General features: G+C 51.6%; 1 protein-coding gene across 1 annotated transcript in view; it reads right to left on the reverse strand.

Moving 5' to 3' along the window:
- Nucleotides 1-2,340: 2,340 nt before the first annotated feature.
- LOC146219715 (calcium/calmodulin-dependent protein kinase type II subunit beta-like) overlaps nt 2,341-21,166 on the reverse strand; it is a 39,565-nt gene continuing 20,739 nt past the window's right edge. The window contains 14 exon segments of the mRNA XM_084694735.1: nt 2,341-3,159; nt 3,387-3,620; nt 3,780-3,874; nt 4,821-4,896; nt 5,585-5,635; nt 5,638-5,766; nt 5,994-6,134; nt 6,941-7,030; nt 8,655-8,703; nt 9,596-9,640; nt 11,643-11,714; nt 13,587-13,619; nt 15,196-15,233; nt 19,200-19,292. Of these exon segments, the coding sequence (XP_084550861.1) occupies nt 3,388-3,620; nt 3,780-3,874; nt 4,821-4,896; nt 5,585-5,635; nt 5,638-5,766; nt 5,994-6,134; nt 6,941-7,030; nt 8,655-8,703; nt 9,596-9,640; nt 11,643-11,714; nt 13,587-13,619; nt 15,196-15,233; nt 19,200-19,292 (1,145 nt within the window). The 3' untranslated portion in view covers nt 2,341-3,159; nt 3,387.

Here is a 21,166-nt window from a genome sequence, read left to right on the forward strand (position 1 = left end):
TATCATACAGAAGAAACCCAAAGGGAGGAGAAAGAGCCCAGGAGGAACTGGAAAGAGCCGACTGCTGAGAGAAGCTGGAAGGAGGTTTGAAACCGAGGGAGGAGGAGCAGGGAGGCAGAGCTCCCCCAGAGTGGTCAGCTCAGTGTTGTCAGGGCAGGAGGGGCTCCCTGCTGGGTGGGAAGAGATCCAGGAGTCTCAGAGAGAGCACATTCCTCCTGCTGACTCCCTCCATGATAACTCACTGCTGTGGGGAGGGGGGAGAGAGCGCTGTTGTGTTGTGGCAGTTTGAAGTGACCAAAATGCAGTGGCAACTTGACTCTTCAGTGAGCTATTTCCACCTTGATACCGTCGTGTCAGTAAATCTACGCTGGGTTTGGGCTAATGTGTCAGTGCAGAGGCGCTCCTGAAGTTTTCAACCATAAAATAAAACCAGTCTGCATTGACAACACTGAGCCCAGATAGAAAAGCATGCTATTGAATCATCATTTCATAAATATCTTCATGGTCATCTCCCTCTGTCACTATAGCAATCCATGTAACAATCATTTTCATAAAATCATCTTGACACCACAATAGTTGCACTTAAAAAGCAGAGAAAATAGATGAGGAAAGGTTTAGTACACAAGCATTCCGTAGAAAATGAAAAAACTAAACAAATGAACACCAAAAATGAGTGTCCCATCGACTGTCATGCAAAGAAAAGGCCAGCTAAATAGGGGCTTGTCATTCGTGATATTGAACTCTGGTAAAACACATGTGTCTTGTGATAATGCTTTTCAGGACTAGTAAACACACCTTGAAGAAACAGAAACAACAGCGTCTTTATACGTGCTTCTTCTTGTGGAGGGAGGTTGACATGTCTGATCAGAACTGTGACTCATCAGCTCCTCCCGATGACCTCTGACCTCCACGCGGGATCAGGAAGTGACCAGGCCGGCCAATGAGAAAGAGGGAGTGTTCTGGGTGTGAGGAGAGCCCACTTCTCCCCGAGCTCATCCGAGATGAACCCCCATCCTGGACAGGAGGGTTGGAGTGACACCAAGACACACGGACACAGTCTGAGGGAAACTAGGATGCACACCTACAGGACGTCTAAAAGGATAGTCCACAGACAACACAAACGTCCTGTTGTTAGTTTGAGTTTGGCAGGAGAGCTCCTGATTGGTCCTCTTCATCTTGAAGGGACGGTGTTTGCACACGTGCAGGAGCAGTACGTTGCGGAAAACAAAGAGAAACTTAAGAAAAGCATAATCAAATGTCTGATCAAAGAAATAAATAATCACAATAAATATGAACCTGAGGACTAACCAAACCAGCTAACCGTCTGCCTGCCCAATGAGAAGGCTTCACTTCAATAGCCTCTCTCAGAATCGTATAATCAGCCAATGACGACCATACCCCCATGAAGGCAGCCAATGGCTAAAGGGCTGTGAGCAAGTCTAAAACATCTGTCCCTCCTCCCTGACTCAGGCACAGACATGATGATAAAACAAGATACCACTCCATTATAACACAAGTCAAAAAGGAAGATATGAAACATGTGAAACAAAGACCAGGACTACAGGAGGAGTCAGTGCTGGGGTAAAGACAGAGGGCTCGACGTCCCCTGAAATCAAACCTTCTCCCCTGACTTTCCTCTCTCCCACGTCTCACAGATAACCCCACACAGGAGCCATGGGGGGTCCCTTCACACACACACACATACAAACACACACACACAAACACACACACACTGCTTTCAAAATGTCAGACCTAAGGCGCATATCATTGCTCTAAAATGAGCAACAGCAACCAGAACACTGAGACAAAAGCGAAAAAGTTAAAAAGTTAACACACACACAAGGATGTGCCATGAGCTCACAAAATCCACCACAGCCCTATCTCTCCAGACAAACTAACTCTACTACAAAGATCTCTCAGACTCTGCACTTCCTCCAACCACTAGGGGCGCTACAGAGCAGAGGACATTTATAAACACCTGCTGAACACCAGAGCAAAAGGGTCTTGCTGTCCTCAGATGGGGTTTGAGTGAACACAAAAAAGGCAAAATACAAAATAAATAAACCAAGAATAAAGTAGGTTAACGATAAATACAGCCAGTATACTGTCAATGTTTATGATCTTTTGTTTCAAACAGTTAAATAATGATTTGACAGTGGAAGACACCAAACCAAGCTCTCTGGCCTATTCACATTCTCAAACAGGAAACCTCAGTCTGCGTCCTCAATATCCCTGGACAAACACACATGATCGTCTTGTGCTTACAACATCACACACACACACACACACACACTCTTACTCACTCACACATTCACAGACACCTAGTCAAACAGACATCCCTTCCCCATTGAATAGTTTTTACTTAAACATGAGCTTAGGCATACTATAGTATACAAGAAGCCAATACAAAACTGCCAATAGCATATATATTGTTTCACTTAATAGCCACAATAAAAAACAGCCACTGTGAATACCGGAAAAATCATGCGTCCTTAAAAAGAGAAAAAACAAAACAATGTTCTTCAACTCTAGAAACCATCAAGGATTCAGAATGATACAAAATACATATACAGTTGCAAATAATAATAAGATGAATAATATAGATATTTGTGTTAATTATAATAATATTCCTTAATAATAATAATAATAAATTTCACCTAAAACTTTACATACTGTATGTCCTGTGCGCTGTTAACACGACACAGGTTTGGATTCAGGAGAGGATGAGGAGGGGTCAGAGAGGGGAGTGTGGAAGAACCAGGGGTACACTGGAACCTCGACACCCCCCCCCCCCCCCTAAAAACCCCTGACAGCACAGCAGAATACTGGGTCATGTTCTGGGATCGGTCAGTGGGGTTAGTGAGGGAGAGGGAGGAAGAGGAGAGGGAGTGTTGTCGTGGATTGGGGTGTTTAGGTGCAGTGGTGCAGGCGACAGACAGGGGGCGATAGTTGTAGAAGCAGAGACGTGTGTGTGTGTGTGTGCTAGGAGGGAAGCCTGGGAGGGAGGCTGTGGGGGCACTGGGCACTGAACCACAACAACCCCAGACTAGCTTTCTAATCCCCTCCTTTGTCTCTCCTTCTCCATCTTTCTTCTTCTCTCTTCCTCCTTCTCTCTGCAGCACAGTACTCTGGCCAGGCCAGGCCTCCGCCACGCTCCCCCTGGAAGACACAAGAAAGAAGGTCATCACAAATGTTTCAGTTCCGTTACAGAGTTACAGACTGAGTGAATGTCATGTGACCCCACAACAACCACCAGACTGTCTAAATTCTCCTCGCTCTCTTCCTTCCTTCCTTCCTTCCTTCCTTCCTTCCTTCCTTCCTTCCTTCCTTCCTTCCTTCCTTCCTTCCTTCCTTCCTTCCTCTCTCTCTCCCCCCTCTCTACCCACCTCACTGCAGAGGGGCAGCGGGCGCTCCAGAGCAGTGGAAGTGCACGTTCTGCCACTTGCTCTCCCGGCGGTGCCAGACGCGCGTCTCCTCGGACTGGCTGGAGCGCGGCCGGCCCTGGGCGTCCACGCACTGGGTGAGGCGGATGTAGGCAATGCAGGCGGCGTCCTCGCCGATCAGGTGGACGTGGGGGTTGAGGATGGTGGTGTGGATGGGCTTGCTGTTCTTAGCCAGGACTGAGATGTGAGGCAGGGAGGAAGAGAAGAGAGACGGGGAGAGAAGAGAGACAGGGAGAGAGGAGAGACAGGGAGAGAAGAGAAGGAGACAGACGTAGATATGATTCTGCTGTTGATTATCAGCTATCAACCTGCCTGCTTTGTTCTGCGGACTCTTACAGTTCTCAAAGTAGAAGCGGTGGAAGTCCATGCCCTCCACCAGGTTGCCCAGAGCCTCTGGCTCAAACGAGGTCAGACCAGGATCACAGATCTTCCTGAAGAGAGCGAGGAACACACAAGCACACAATCATTATATTCGCTCAAGTGCTATCCAAACAAGTATAATATGTACGCTGTATAACGTATTTTTCGGAAATAAAGCCACGTCCTGTACCCCAATTTTACAGTTTTCTCGTGGTAGTCCGGCTTATAAAGCAGCTTTTAACTCATTTTTAGAACAAAGAAGTGGCTTCGTCCCAAGACCTCTACAGACCGTGCAGCTAATTTAATGCTGAACACTTGAACGGGGGCTTATTACTTGAAAGAGGAATTATTTACTGTGTGTACAAGTGTTCTACATTGTGTAGAAATCTGAAACAGCATGCCTAAATGTTCATACACGTTAACGTTCAAACAGAAAAGTGTGCAGAAAGTTATGTACATGTGTAATAAATACTGGGGCTGAGTTTCATAAAATAACCGTTTTCAGATATTTTTGGTGCGGCGTTTATTCGAGGGCGGCGTTTATTCGAAGAAATACGGTACAGTGACCTTCTAAAGTAGGCAAATGGCTCGTAGAACATAACATTTCATAATAATTTCAGTAAATCAAACAGCTGCAAGACCCAGTGAAATGTTATATACAGATAGCAAACTTACGTTAGCTAGCATCACTAACGAAATGTGCTGATTAAACTTCGGTAGGCTATCCTCAGGATTTGCAAGCTAGCACACTATCCACAACCGAAGTGTGTTTCACAATGCTGTAAGATCGGCTATACTCGTGGATTGCTTGGCAACTTGGTATCATTGTTCCAATAAGTGCAGCATATATTCCAGTGAGGTTTATATTCCGATTTACAAACACAAAACTCCTATTCTGGTGGGGTGCGGTTTATAGAAAATGCGGCTTATTTTCCCAAAAATACGGTACTGAGACCCCCACAGAGGAAACACACACACACTAGTATACATGTAAACGGAAGAAGCTTCTGGACTCACGCGTAAGCTTCGAAGTCTCCGTTGTTGATGGCCTCAATCAGTTGCTCAGTGATCTTGATGATCTCCTGTTTACGTGCTGGGAAAGGAGCACAATGACTCACTTTAACCAGGTGTGTGTGTGTGTGTTGTGTCTCTTGAACCAGGTGTGTGTGTTGAGTATGTTAACGAGTGTTGGAGCATAGTTAGGAACATTCCCCCACACTGACAGGTGCATCCTGTACACACAGTAACACACACCATCAAGTGATGGTTGGGCAATGGAAGTGCACAGCACACTCAGCATGCTAGTCATGTTACACACACACTCACCACACACACACACACACACACGAATATAAATACACACAGGAGTTAGAGAAAACCACTAACAACACAATCAAAAGCTCTATAAAACTGTTTTTCTGTTCAACACCAGTGGCGGACTGGCCATCAGGGATACCGCGGACTGGCGCCAGTGGGGGGGTGGTCCAAAATACCGTCCCACTTCCATCACCAACTGGCACTCCCTCTGACATCGCGTGCACTGAGTGGGCCGTGTGTTGAGTGGGCCGGTCTGACAGTAACTCCTGGACCACTTTTTCCCCCCAGTCCGTCGCTGTTCAACACCATACCTTATCTTTGCTCCAGGCAGTGTGGGACACACACACACACTGACACACACTGACACACAGTCCTGCTAGGCCAATCTCCCAGTGTCCCCTGACTAGGTTAGCACACAGGGGTTAGGGGCAGGGGCGGGGCGGGGCCATGCAGCGTGTACTCACTCTGTGAGGAGAGGGAGGGGCTTGGGGGCGTCCGAGGGGGAGGGGGGGACAGGGGGGAGGGGGGGAGGTGGGGTGTGTCGGCGGGGGGGTGGGCCTGGAGACCACGGGGGCGGCCTCTGTCTCTGGCGCTGGGGGGGGCGGCGCCCGACGCACGCTGCTCACCAGGTCTGTGAGACGAGACACTGGACCCCCCAGAAGGATGGAGCGATGGAAGGGTTGGAAAGATGGAGGCATGGAGAGATGAAAGACAGTAGAAGGGCATGGTGCAGATTGCAGACAGGGAGAGGAGGGTGAGAGAGAGAACAAAAGAAAGAATTGAAAGAGTAGCAGACATGCAGATGAAGGAAGTAAGAATGGCTGAGTGTGTCATAGTGGGGTGGGGGGAGGGGGCATGGGCGGGGCTACTCACTCTGCATGGGGAAGGCAGGGGTGTGTGGGGGGGAGGGGGCGGACAGTGCTGCAGGAGGGGGGGTACTGGCTCCACCCTCCCCGTCCGACACCGGCCCAGACCCCCGGCGCACACAACCCAGCAGGTCAGAGAACTTGGTGGCTGGGGGGGTCCACATGGAGGGGGGAGACAGGAGAGGGCGAGAGGTACAGAGGGAGACAGAGAGGGGGGGGGGGGTGTGAAGGATGAGGAGGGGTGTGAGCAGAAGTAGAGATCAGACCAGCCCGGGTCGGGTTGAGGAGACACACTGGGTGTGCTGGTGTGTGGTCCAGCCCAACAACCCTGGCTCCTGCCCAAGAACATCTGGCCAGCTGGCTGACCCTTACAGCCCTTCCACCCCTCTGGAGCAGGGGGGTCAGGGGGCACACCACATACGTCGTTTTGGATGTTACAGAGTATAACCATAAACATTTGTATTTATGGACATCTGTACACATACAATATGGTATACTGTTCATTTGTGTTCATTCATAAATGTGTCCTGGAGCTCTCCAGATGGACCACAGCCTCACAGAGAGGGAACTAGGTGGTCAAGACCAGAACTAGTTCAGTCGTGTTGACTTGGGCTGTGGTACTGTGGCTGCTGTTCTTCCTTCGTCCACAGGGGGGAGTTTGTGAGCAGACATTATAGTAACACAGTGTGGGCGGATCAGAGGGGAGCAGGATGAAAAGAGAGAAAAGATTGTGTATGCTTATATGTATGTGTGTGTGTGTGTGTGTGTGTATCCGTTTATCGTATGCACCTTCCTGCCACAGTCAATTCCTTGTTTGTGTGAACTTATATGGCGAATAAAACAAATTCTGATGAGTGTGTGTGTGTGTTTATGTATGTATGTGTGTGTGTGTGTGTGTGTGTATGTGTGTGCGTGCGTGTCACACAGCCGCACTGGGGGGACATGCAGACTTACAGTAGACAGCAGGGGAGGGGCCCTGCGGCGTGTCTGGTAGAGAGCTGACGCTGGACTGGGTCTTAACTGAGGCGCTGTCTAAACTCTTCCCTGATCACACACACACAGACAGCCAGCCGCCGCGTGTAGGTGCAGGGTGGACGGGTGGAGGGGAGAAGAAGAAGAGGGATGAGGATGGAGGAGGCAGAGGATTGGACAGGAACATTGAGGGCGGGAGAGTTAAGACAAACGCAGGTTCTGATTGGATGAGCACCGCCAATAAGCAATCTGAAGGTCTCTCCTCTACAGGAAGGAAGAGACGGTCAGAGCGCTATATAGAAACGAGGACCACGGAGAAGAGGATGATGATGATGAGGAGGATAGTGGTGGTGAAGATGACGATGATGGTGGTGATGATGATGATGATAGCGTTGATACTAAACATGAGGCGAGGTCTAGCGCTCTGCTGTGGTGGAGGGTTAGGGTGAGAGCCATCTCCCTCCCTCTCTCCCTCCCTTTCTCCCTCCCTCTCTCCCTCCCTCTCTCCCTCCCCGTTAAACCCCGCCACACACCCAGCCCTGACACAAACGCAACTCTTTGTCACAGATAAATATAACCATCAGATGCACCACTAAAGCTCAACGCAGGACAGGTGCTGCATCTACAGCTGTCTCACAAACACACACACACGCAGCCACGCACACACACACAAATGCCCCAGCAGATACATATACCCAGCCCCTCGCCAATCCATAACCAACCAGGATTTGCTGTAACTAAAACAATCACAAAAAATCACAAAGTTCTCACCTGGACCTTGTGGTTTTTGAAGCAGTGTCGAAGCAAATGAGCTACAGACTGGCTAACTCCTCTTGCTACTATAGCAAGCTGCTGTGCACAGAGATTCAACAAAGTAGCTAACTCCCCTTGCTACTATAGCCAGCTGCTGTACACAGAGATTCTACAAAGTAGCTAACTCCCCTGGCTACTATAGCAACTGCTGTGCACAGAGATTCAACAAAGTAGCTAACTCCCCTTCCTACTATAGCCAGCTGCTGTACACAGAGATTCAACAAAGTAGCTAACTCCCCTTGCTACTATAGCCAGCTGCTGTACACAGAGATTCTACAAAGTAGCTAACTCCCCTGGCTACTATAGCAACTGCTGTGCACAGAGATTCAACAAAGTAGCTAACTCCCCTTCCTACTATAGCCAGCTGCTGTACACAGAGATTCTACAAAGTAGCTAACTCCCCTTGCTACCATAGCTAGCTGCTGTAGAGAGTCTCCAGAGTGGCTAACCTTCCCCGCTGTCCAGAGACCGCACCCCCTCCTCACACGAGCCTCACACTCGACCACAGCTCTGTTTCCTGTCAGCAGCTACAAATACACCCCAAAGGTGCCCTTGCAGTGCCTCTGGGGGGGTAAAGGGGCATTGGGGGGGGGGGGGATTGGAAAGGTACAACACAATACACTAGAGCCTCTACATAGCAGGGAGGGGCTGCGTGTGTGTGTGTGTGTGTGTGTGTGTGTGGAGGAGGGGGGTGCGGGGAAAGTAGAGTACAGTACAGCTTTTCCTTTGGAGGGAGGGGTGGGGGCAGACACACACAGTGTCAATGGAGAGGTAGTTCTCTGTAGCAGAACAGTAAAACACTGAACCGTTTCGGGGACTCACTGCACCCAGTAGAATGTAGACGTGTGTGTGGGTGTGTGTGTGTGTGTGTGCTTGTCCTCACCCTTCACGTCCTCATCCTCCACAGTGGTGTTGCTGCTGTCTGAGGACTCCTGGAGGACAGAGAAACACAGTCAGCCCGGAGGACACACACACACGTACGCACACACTTCCGCACAAATACACACACACATACGTGTAAGCACACAAATACACGCACGCTTGCACACACACACACACACACACATGCAAGCAAACGCACCCACGCCTGCACACACACAAGCATTGTAATGTAAGAGCGCACACTTGTAGGAACAACCAAAACACAAGCAGAGTTGAACGTGTTGGGCTCTGTTTTATCAGACCTACGTGTCACAGAGCTGTCTGTGCAGATCCACACACAGACTATTTAGCACAGATACGGATACAAATAACTTCACCAAGTACAGACACCCATACAGACAACCTTACTTAGTACATATGTACAGCCTTACCCAGTACAGATATCTATACAACCAGTGCTACGAAGTCCACAGACCGGTACAGAGACTTATGGTGTGTGTATTTGGTATGCCAAATACACACATCTCTACAGAGGGCTTACGGCACATCTATGTGGATGGTTCCAGGAAAACTACAGCTGGGTCAGGGCTGCCTTTAGACCTTCCTGGTGCTGTGCACAGCACAATACATGTCGTGTGTGTGTGTGTGTGTGCGTGTGCACGTGCACGCGCTGTGTGTCATGTACGTGCATTACAATTTCCCTCATCCTGATAAAAGACGATTTTGGACAAAAACAACCCGATAAGAGGCAGACCTTTGACCAAATATTTGACCAAATCAAAACTCACAGATGGTACAGTAGACCCATGCACCACCCTGAACATCCTGACACACACACACACACACACACACACGGTCTACACTGGCCGAGGGAGCCCACGCAGGTGAGACAGAGGATGACAGGGAGGACGGGGACGACAGCAGGGGGAGAGGGGGCTGTACCTTAGTCCCATCCACTGGATTATGGATTACAGTGGTCTGAGGCTCCTACAGAGAAAAGAGAGAGGTGTGGAGAGATGGAGCGAGATGAGGAAGGAAAGAGGTGAAGAGAGAGAGAGAGAGAGAGACGTAGGGAAATATGAAGATAGGGAGGAAATGGAAGGGAAAAAGAGGTGGATGGAGGGCGGCGGGGAGGAGGAACAGGAGGAGGAGGAGGGGGGGAAAGGGAGAGAAAGATGAACGGATGAACAGATGCAGCCGAGAAACAGATCAGGAGGGTTTTTCGAGGGGGCGGTGAGAGAAGGGAGGAAGGTTCTAACTGAGGAGAGCAGAGGAGGAGGAGAGAGATGGAAGGTTCTAGTGCAGGAGAACAGAGGAAGGAAGCTTCTAGAGGCGGAGAGATGTGGACTCTCCGCAGCTGACGGGGTGACGAGCTGAACACTGTCATTATAAATCATTTCGGACGACGTGCACTCACTCCCACACACACTCTCTCACTGAACACACTGAACACTGAACACACACTGAACACTACACGCACTGACACTCAGACTGAGAACTGAACATACACCCACAACACGCACACAAAAACTGTCACACAGAGGAACAGATGTATATAAATAGCAAGTACATCACTTCCAAACACACAAACCATTTGACAGAAATCATCAATCTCCATGTTCACATTCTGTTACATGGTCAAGGGGAACCCATCACAGACTCTTTAACAGCAGCACTCACTGGTCCACAAATAGATATGCGCACCGCAGGAATGGCAAAACACACACACGCACACACAGGAAGTGACACCTGCCCATGACCAATCATCAGCTGGCTGTCTTTCGCATGATGATGACATTGCTGTCATGACAACAGTCAACAGTTGCCCTGGGCAACAGGCAGAGGCAGCAGCTTGGGAGATGGGGGGAGGGGGGGGGGGGGGTTAGGAACCACTGCATGGAGAGAGACACTATTGAGCGTCACTCCTCACCTCACATGTGGTCACTAAGGTCTTTACAGAGAGCTACCCCCCCTGGCACTCTGCTCTTCTGGTTTCTCATTAAGTACAAAATGATCGACACACAACACACACAACACACACATATTTTAGTTAACAACTAAAGTAAAAAAGAAATGAAAACATCTATGAAACCAGATGTATGGGACCAGTTTATGGTACGTATGGAACATGTACCATACAACATGTATGGTACATGTTCCTCAACTGAAGAATTTGGAGTCAACTAGCAGAGCAGTAACCAAGATCCATAGCAACAGCTTGGAGGTTTCACCCTCCCACTCTCATCAAGGCAAGGGAAAAGTATCTCCTGCACCATGACCACACGCACACACACTACACAGACACACACACACACTACGCAGACACACACACACACTAAACAGACACACACACACACGCACAAATGTGCATGTACAGTGTGCACATACATTCTCGTAGACACACACCGGTGAGCAATGCACACGCACACACACACACATGTCCCTACCCCCCTAACAGCTAAAGGGCAACTGTGAGGTCTCGTATAAACATGCTGATATATGGCTGCATCTGCTACAGTGGTGGTGTGTACACCGAATGCCTGGCATTGTTGTCCTCTCAGGCTCACTTTTCTGAGCGGCCTGTTCTAGTCTGGAACCCTGCTGTTCCTGCTGCTGTCCACCAGAGGGCAACACCCACTCACAGACAGACAGACAGACAGACAGACAGACAGACAGACAGACAGACAGATAGACAGACACACAGATCCTCTCTCCAGCTGAGTGTCTGCAGACACACATACGATCCAGAACACACAATGTCTAGTTCCGTAACAGCACACCTCCTCTTCACGCCAGCCGCCCTTGCAGGTTCCTCCCAGGACCACGCTGAGAGAGGCGCGGAACCACCACAGACCCCGAGGACCATCACAGAACCCGCACAGAACCCACGACTGACACAGGAGGAGTTGGGGAAGGGGTGGGGAACTAAGAAACAGAGGGAGGCACAGACGGAGGCTGGGAGGAAGGGAGGGGGTTAGAAGGTAAATACCAGAGCAGGAGAAGGGCTGTTTCCTTTGGGGCTGCTGGTGACTATGCTGTTTTTGGTGCTGTTTGCCAGGGGCTGTGCAAGGGGGGAGACACAACACAGTGTTAATACAGCAAACATTGTGCGCGGCGCGTGGGCGAGAAAAGCGCGGGCGTGTCGATGCATGCCTTAACGTGTGCGAGAGGGTGCGGGCGCTCGCTTGAGCGTGTCTGTGAGAGAGAGGATATTAGCGTGAGGGTGATGGCGTGTGTGCGAGACGGGGTGTGTGCAGGCTCTCTTGAGTGTGTGTGAGAGGCTGTGTGTTAGGGTGAGAGGGTGTGTGGGTGTGTGCTCGCGACGCTCGTCGGGTGAAATGAATGGGCGGGTGAATATCTGACTTCATCGGGCACGTGACATCATCATTTGTCCACCTTGACTTCCCGTGTCCACGCCATCTACATTTACACCCAATCAGATTTCTCAATTTGCCCATGAGGAATTCAATTTAGAATGACATGTACAAAGACACCGGTCATGTGCAGTAAATAGGATAGGAGGAGTCAATTCACATCCATCTGTAGTATGTGATCATATTTAAACTTAATCACCTCGCTTCTGTGGTGTATTCAGGGAATATCCATCTGGTGGGAGTCTGAAGGAACCAGGTTTGTTAACACCCTTCACACTCCTACAGTACTAAAGGGCATGACCTTTAACCTTAAACCCTGTCTGCTCGGGTGACATGGCGCTGGGGTCTTTCGTACATAACAAGAACCAGTTTGGCGAGAGGTCAAAGGGTGAACCATGATGTCAGAGAGACAGGTCAAGGGTTAAACAGTGTCAAGATTAAGCAGCCGGTTAACATGAGGCAGGAAGTGGAACAGAGGAGTGGAGAAAGAGAGAGAGACCAAGCGCTTGCACACGAGACAAGAAGCACACAACATCACATGGTTTCACCATGAGACACTCTTTCACGTGACACATAAAAACACACACATACACACACGCGCTCAATCGCTCAAGTGAACCACCAGACGAGACTGACCAGTATTTGTACGACAGCCTCAGTCCCTCCCTGTCCCCAGGGGGCGCCAGAGTGCCAAAGTCAGCCTCACAGAGCCAGCGGGGGCTCGTCCAGACAACTGATGCCCCCCCCCCCCCCCCCCCCGACAGCAGCCGGGGGTGGACAGACACACTGCATGTCCCAAAAAGCTGATCGGATGACATGTCGACCATTCCTGACCACTCAGAATACAGGTATTTACCGTGCCCAATCAGCTGTCGAGCTGCACGCTGTCACAGCACACGCACCGTGAAAGGAACCAATCATAGATGCTCAGAGCGGGAGCCACACCTGAGATGGACTTTTCATTTAGTTCAACATGAACCGATGGAAGCATGGAGGAGAGGAGGGTGAGAGGGGAGGAGAATAGAGAAGAGCAGAGAGTGGAGGAGAGGCGAGGTTGAGAGGGAAAGAGAGGAGGGGAGAGAAGGGGAGAGGGTGAAGGAGAGGACGAGAGGGGAGGAGAGGAGGGGAGAGAAGGGGAGAAGGTGAAGGACAGATTGAGAGGGAAAGAGAGGAGGGGAGAGAAGGGGAGAGGGTGAAGGAGAGGACGAGAGGGGAGGAGAGGAGAGGAGAGAAGGGGAGAAGGTGAAGGACAGATGGAGAGGGAAAGAGAGGAGGGGAGAGAAGGGGAGAGGGTGAAGGAGAGGACGAGAGGGAAGGAGAGGAGGGGATAGAAAGGGAGAGGGTGAAGGAGAGGATGAGAGGGGAGGAGAGGAGGGGAGAGAAGGGGAGAGGGTGAAGGAGAGGATGAGAGGGGAGGAGAGGGTAAAGGAGGAGAGAGGCTGAGAGGGGAGGAGGGAGCAGGAACCGAAGAAACATCAGAGTAGAGGAGGGCGAATGAGAAGGAGGGGAGGAGGGAGGTAAGGAGGTGAAGAGAGGAGGAGTGTAAACGGCATGCTCACCATGTACTGGACGGAGGAGCTGGACTTGCGTTTCTGCTCCAGGTGAAGGAGGAGAAGGAGAGGACCAATGACAACAGATGAATGGATGAAGTGACAGTGTTGTGAACTGAGAATGTTGGGTACAAAGCACCGGGAAGAAGAGCAGTCTAACACAGTCCTGCTTTCACCAAAGAAGAAGACAGACCTGTTTGGTATAACACCGGCTTCACCAAAGAAGAAGAGAGCATTTTAGAAGGCCCCCACATGGAGAGACTATTTCTATGGGCCCTCTCAAAGGAGTGATAGGAGTGGAGGATGTGCAAGCAGAAGAACAGGAAACAGCTTTCATGAACGGGAACAGGAAGTAGCCATCCTCAAAGAGGAAGTCATCACTGGAGTCTAAAGCCCAGAGGCAGGACCCAGACCCAGACTGTCTACAGCAGGTGTTCAGGCTGGACTGGTGAGAGCCAGCTGCCGGTCTGCATGACTGAAGCAGAGAGCGAGGCGGGCCAGAAGGAACGCCGCCAATGAGGCGACCAGGAGGATGACAGGAGATGGAGAGATGAGAGGGCGGGGGAAGGGAGGAGGTGGGGGGTGGGCGTAGGAGGGGGGGGGGGGTCAGGAAACAAATGAAAAATCGTTCAAAAAAGGGTTCGAGCGAGTGTGCGGGGAGCCTGTTGCTAGGCGATGAGAGTGGCGCAGGGGAAGTGTGCGTCTATTTCAGTCGACTGAGTTTCCAGGGTTCAGACTCGTGGCTATTCTCGGAGCCCAAGTCACTTTCCCTGCTCGCCAGATCTTGCAGCACAGGCTAACGCACGCACGCACACACCCGCGCACGCTCATCGACACACACATTCCAGACACACTCTTTCGCCCACACTTACCAACCCCCCCCCTTCCTCCTCCCCTCATGCAAGCATGCCCACACCCGCGCTCAGGCTCTCGCCGTCCGGCGGCCAAGCGCGTCGCGTGTGGGATGAGCGGCCGGGATGGGTGCAAAGCAGGGAGGACGAGGGGGGGGAGAGAGCGAGGAGCCGGAGGTGAACGGGAGGACCGAGAGCGAGGGGCAGGGGGAACAGGAACCGCGACGGCGGAGCAGAGAGACAGAGGGATGAGAGGAGGGGAAAGGATCTCCGAAGGGCGCGAGCTGAAGGACACTCTCCGACGCGCACGCTCAGGAGACACACTAGGATTTACGTTTTGGGCCAAACACCACCAAGGCCCCTCTCTCTCTATGTCTCTTTAATACACACACACACACTTTACAGAAGACAAGACAGACCTGATAACTAAACAAGAGACCCGTACGCGGGAAACAGCAAGCTCAGCGGGAAAGAGCCACAGGAGAGGACAGAAAGGAGAAAAGGAAACAGAAAGAAGCAGCCGGAAGGAGAGGAGGGAGGGAGGGAGGGAGGGAGGGAGGGAGGGAGGGAGGGAGGGAGGGAGGGAGGGAGGGAGGGAGGGAGGGAGGGAGGGAGGGAGGGAGGGAGGGAGGGAGGGAGGGAGGGAGGGAGGGAGGGAGGGAGGGAGGGAGGGAGGGAGGGAGGCAGGGAGGCAGGGAGGCAGGGAGGCAGGGAGGCAGGGAGGCAGGGAGGCAGGGGAAGCAAGGCGAAACCAGGGGAAACCTTACCTTGACGTCCGCCTTCTTGTTCAGCAAGCTCTTGGCTGCTGTTGGGGGAGACAGGGGGAGAGAGAGCAAGGGGTCAGAGGTCAGGTGGGCATGGGAAGGGGGGGGGGGGGTCAATCAGACTACTCCAGACCGGCAGCCTTAAGAGCTGGGTGGTCTCGGTCCAATGCAATGGGGGGGCCTGTCTCCTGGACCAGTCGCTGAGTGCATGGGAGGGGCGGGTGAGCGGGTCACATGGTTAGGAGCTGCACCCAGTGGCGTTCCTGACTGCTAGGGACACATACTGGCAGCAGACCCACCCAGCACTCCCACTCCTACACCGTCACCCGTTCCCAACTGTTGTCGTGGCGGGTTGTGAGGACGGAGAGGGGAGGAGTTGGGCAGAGCCGGGCGAGAAGGAGGAAGGAAAGAGAGGGGGGATGGGGGGGGGGGGGGGGCTTGGAGAGGGGGGGGAAGAAGAGGAGAGGAGGGGGAGCGGGGGAGAGAAAGGGGTAGCCATCTTCACTGATACTGTGGATTAGTAGCCTGATAACTGTAATACCCATAATCCCTAGCAGCTGGGGACACCAGAGCATCCTTCCTGTCTCACACCAGCACAGACGCTGCGTGGCACAGGGTGTGTGTACGGCACAGATGTACACACATATACAGAGAGAATCACACACACACACACATATACAGATAGAATCACGCGCGCGCTTATTTAAACAGAATCACACACACACACACACCGAAAGACAGATCTTATCACACATTGTTAAAAGAGATCAACACACGTCTGCTGGTATTTCTCCTGAGTGGGTCTTTGACCTCATGCTAACCTGCAGTCTCTCAGAAAATGATTTGATTACAGTAAAGGGGGACTGATCAACACGTAAGATTAGTCGAGGCAGATCTTACTCCCCCCTGGTCTCTCTGCTTTTCTCCTCCGCCTCCCCCCTCCAGAGGGATGACTGAAGGATGGAGTGTGATTCAGTCCACTCACATCCAATCACATCACAAGGAGAAACAACATTATGTAAAACACGAGTTGGGCGGTTCTGGTCTTTTCTCTTGGTTTCTCCCTGCTCTCTCCAACTCCCTATGCTCTCTCTCTCTACACACATGCAATGAATTTTAAATAGCTGCTTCGCTTCCATTAGATGTTTCATCAGAGACTGATTTCCGGAGAAACTGAGAGACACTAATGTCCCACAAGGGCTGGTAACCAGAGTATGTTTTAGGTCAGGAGAGATGAAGAGAGGAGAGATGAGGAGAGGAGAGATGAGGAGAGGAGAGATGAGGAGAGATGAGGACAGCAGAGGAGAAGAGAGAGGGGTGAGGTGAGATGAGGAGAGGAGAGATGAGGAGAGATGAGGACAGCAGAGGAGAAGAGAGAGGGGTGAGGTGAGATGAGGAGAGGAGAGATGAGGACAGCAGAGAACATGAGAGCAGAGGAGAAGAGAGAGGGGTGAGGTGAGATGAGGAGAGCCAGAAGATTCTCTGCAGGAGGAAAACTAGGTATTTTTCCCTCCCGGACATCTTCAAAAACAGACATGAAAGGAGGAGCGACGTAGGGAGGGAGGAAAGAGGACAGGAGTGGAGGCGAGAGATAGCGAGAGAGAGAAAGGTCGCATGATAATGCAGCAACTGGAACGGTCCTCTCCCCCCCCCCCCCCCCCTGTGCTGTTCCCTCCCCCTCTCCGTCTTCCCTGTAAACTCATGCCGAGCTTCCTTCTCCCCGTGTCCCTGCGAGAGATGTGCTCGTTCAGCAGTTGGCCCTGTGTCTGAGCCCCGTGTCCTGTTTCCCAGGGAGGGTCAGAATGACAGGAATGTTTATCTGTGCCACGCGGGGCCTGATTCACAAGCCTCCCCTCTGTTTTCTGAGGAGGAGAAACATGGTCACGACCCTGCCAAATTCACAAGCTCTCCCTTGATCGGGCGTGTAGGAGCTGAGAAGAGGAGAAGGAGGGGGATGAGAGGACGGGGAAGAAGAAGAGAGAGAATGGGAGGGGGAGGTGATGAAAAGACAAAGACGTCCTCTGACTAAAACATTTTTGACCAGAGCCCAGCATTCACTACCACCCAGACCGCTCTGTAAGAGAGTCGTTGCAAGACAGATGGTTAGTCGATGGTTTACAGGAAGTAAACATTCCCATCGGGAAGTGGGGGGGGGGGGGGGGGGCAACTCAGAGGTGCGGTGGCTTCCCCCTCCGACCGGAAAAGGTCGAGGATGTTTAACATCCGGGGAGGAAGCAAAAGGCTCCTTACCTTGTTACAAATGACACATGAAGCGAGAAGAGAGAGAGAGACAGAGAAAGAAAGGAAGAAGAGTCAAACTGGTTAGAGCCTATAAAAAAAGTTCATTATACACTCTGGTGCAGGTTAGGCCCTCTGGTACCAAGGCCTGTGAGAGAGGGGGAAGGTTGGGGGGCTACAGGTGGAAACAGCCTCCACGTCCCTGGAAGTGGACTTCAGGCACACAGATGGAACATTGGACGTTATCAGCCTGTCATTTCTTGTGCCAGAGAACAGAGACAATACTTTGTTGGAGGATTATGGGAGGTGGCTAGGGAAATAACAGAGCACTAAAATCCTACCAAATTATTCTTTTTTTCATTGCGGTTTTAGGACTTTAACTTCTCTCTTATGAAAGCAGAACATCATGATGTTATCATCGATTCGCCCTCTATTTGAAAGAGGCTCTGGGCTCCGAAACGTCATCCTTTCAAATCATGTTTTATTACTGTTTTGCGGCCCAAAAAATGACATAAGAAATGTTACACAATATCTCTGGGGTCAGATTTTGGCTGAATAGCAGTAAAAATTGTAGCATTTGCACAGGCTCTTTGCAGATGTGGATCCCACAGGAGAGATGCTACCGAGCTGATATGTACAGACAGCTCCGAATGAATATTTTACGAGTATGACGGAGGAATGAGGAGAAAGCAAGAAGACTTTGGAACTCTCCGGAAGACTCGGGGTAAGATAAGGTAAGTTAAGGTATACTTTATTGTGGAGCAGAAAACTAGTTTTGGGCTCCAAGCAGGAGTGGGTGTTAAGCATCAACATGGACAGATAGTCAGGTCAAGTTTCTTCAAAATCGTTTTTGGGAAGGATAAACAATATCAAAGCTGCCTGTGCTTCATTATACTGTCTGGAGCCATCTCCAAAATGTGACATTATCAGTGTCAACATACTGCGAATAATAATAATACGATTTCTATTTTGTATTTATTTTTATAATACAATTATTTGATGAAGCACATTCTAAAATACCCAAAGCAGTATGCAGTGACCTGTGCACCAGGACAAACTGGAAACATTAGAGGCTTCTTATAACAACATCAGTTCCAAAGGGCTTCCTCTGCACTACAACAAGACACCGCATGTTAAACCTTGCTTCATCTCACACAAAGCTAAACATGCATCGTATTCCCCCCCCCTCCCCCTCCCGGGTTAGAGCACATGCACCAGTCCAGTGCCCCATGCAGCATTCACAGACAGCGCGCGGGCAGTTCCATCCTTCAATCTAAAGGGGTGAACTTTCCAGTGTCGTTCTTAGACAGAGAAAAACAGATAGAGGAGCAGAGAAGGTGAGAGACTGGGATGGAGGGATGGGGTGATAAGTGACAAAAAAAGGAAGAGAGGGAAGGTGGAGGGGAAAGAGAGAGATGGTGGTGTGACAGACCGACAGACAGACAGAGAGAAAGTGGACAGGGTTAGGCTGTTCAGTAGGTCACACTGGACCACATGCTCCTGTGCAGTGAGGGGAGGAGAGACGGACGAGGGGCGGGGTCAGTGGCACAGCGGCGATGGACACTGCAACAGCCCTATCGGAATAAAGAGAGAAAGGCCAGGCCGGCCAATGAGGCCTCGCGATGAAGCCGGGCAGGGGCCCAGGAGAGATGGGAGGATGAGGTCAGGCGCGGAGGGGGCATGCTCTTAGCTCCCATGCTGCTCCGCGTGGAGGGATGGAGGGAGGGGGAGGAGGAGGAGAGAGGGGGGGGGAGGGTGTGCCAGGCTACCTTGTTCCACCAGCCCCGCGGTGGTGCCCGCTGCCGCAGCAACGGCAGCCGCGGCCGCAGTGACAGAAGCCGGAGCGGTGGTCTGGCGACCCACTGATAGGTCCGGCACGGTCACATGACGCATGGTGGGAGGGCGAAGGATGGAGTGGAAGGAATGAAGGAAGGAAGGAAGGAAGGAAGGAAAGAAGGAAAGAAGGAAGGAAGGAAGGAAGGAAGGAAGGAGGAAGGAAGGAAGGAAGGAAGGAAGGAAGGAAGGAAGGAAGGAAGGAAGGAAGGAAGGAAGGAAGGAAGGAAGGAAGGAAGGAAGGAAGGAAGGAAGGAAAGAGGAAGGGGTAGAGAGATGGGTGAGGAAGGGAAGAGGGGGCGGGGGAAGAGGAGGAAGAAAGGACGAAGAAAAGATGAAGGGGGTGAGTTGGAGGAGGAAGGTAGGAGGGAGGGAGGGAGGGGGGGAGAGAGGAAAGAAAAAGGGAAGGAGAGAGAGAGAATTGGGGGAGGTAGGATGGGTAACAAGGTGAGAGGGAGAGAAAGCAGGAGAGAGAAAGAGAGGAGGAGAGAGAAAGAAGGAGAGGAAACAAGACCAGATTCAGTAGTGTAAAAAGAAGAGGGTTTAATGACACACACATCCACAACATCTCACCCTGGGCGACTCTCCCCCCAGATCAGTAGAACACATTCCACGGTTCCACGGGACTGGAAGTCTCTGGAACTAGGTCCTGCTACAGGACATGATACTGACAGACAGCCTTGTGTTGATTGTATTTATAGAGGGAATATCTCCAGCCTGTTCTCCCTCTCCCCCCCCCCCCCTCTCTCTCTCTCTCCCTGTCTGTGCACTCTCTCTGCCTACCTCTTTAAAACCCTACTCCCTCTGTTTCTCATCCTTCGTTTCGACTCCCTCCATCCCCCCCCCTCCACTTCCCCCCTGCTCTCCGCCCTCTCTCATCCCTCCATCCCCCCCCTCCACTTCCCCCCTGCTCTCCGCCCTCTCTCATCCCTCCATCCCCCCCCCTCCACTTCCCCCCTGCTCTCCGCCCTCTCTCATCCCTCCACCCCCCCCCCTCCACTTCCCCCCTGCTCTCTGCCCTCTCTCATCCCTTCATCCTCTCTCCCTCCACTTCCCCCCTGCTCTCTGCCCTCTCTCTTCCCTTCATCCTCTCTCCCTCCACTTCCCCCCTGTTCTCTGCCCTCTCTCATCCCTCCATCCCCCCCCCTCCACTTCCCCCCTGCTCTCCGCCCTCTCTCATCCCTCCATCCCCCCCCCTCCACTTCCCCCCTGCTCTCTGCCCTCTCTCATCCCTTCATCCTCTCTCCCTCCACTTCCCCCCTGCTCTCTGCCCTCTCTCTTCCCTTCATCCTCTCTCCCTCCACTTCCCCCCTGTTCTCTGCCCTCTCTCATCCCTTCATCCTCTCTCCCTCCACTTCCCCCCTGTTCTCTGCCCTCTCTCATCCCTTCATCCTCTCTCCCTCCCCCTTTCCTGGCTGTGAGTCATCTCTGATCACAGACGCCATTTCTGGAGAGGTGACGTGGCTGGCGGACACACCTGTGTGTGTGTGTGTGTGTGTGTGTGTGTGTGTGTGTGTGTGACTGAAAGGCGTGGGAGGGTTGAGTGGTTGTTCGCCTCACATCATCTCAGCCTGACGTTATGACCAACATGACTCATGTCCGCTCAGGCACAAATATCCCAGACAGACACATCCTTACACACACACTCACACACACATCACATACAGATGATCTCCAGATAAGCTTGACTGGGTTCTAGAAGTGTCTGCTGGAGATGTATGCTCTTGACTGGGTTCTAGAAGTGTCTGCTGGAGATGTATGCTATAGGACTTTCACAGCAGTGGGCATTACTGCTGCACCTGGAGTCCAGCAGTGATACAACCTTCATACCGACATGTTGGTCAGCCTGTAAAGTGACCAGGACTGGACCTGCTGACCAGGCTTACTATAAAGAGCTGTGTGT

This window comes from Hypomesus nipponensis, chromosome 28, assembly GCF_054491055.1.
Source record: "Hypomesus nipponensis isolate SF chromosome 28, ASM5449105v1, whole genome shotgun sequence".
In the NCBI taxonomy this organism is placed as follows: Eukaryota; Metazoa; Chordata; class Actinopteri; order Osmeriformes; family Osmeridae; genus Hypomesus; species Hypomesus nipponensis.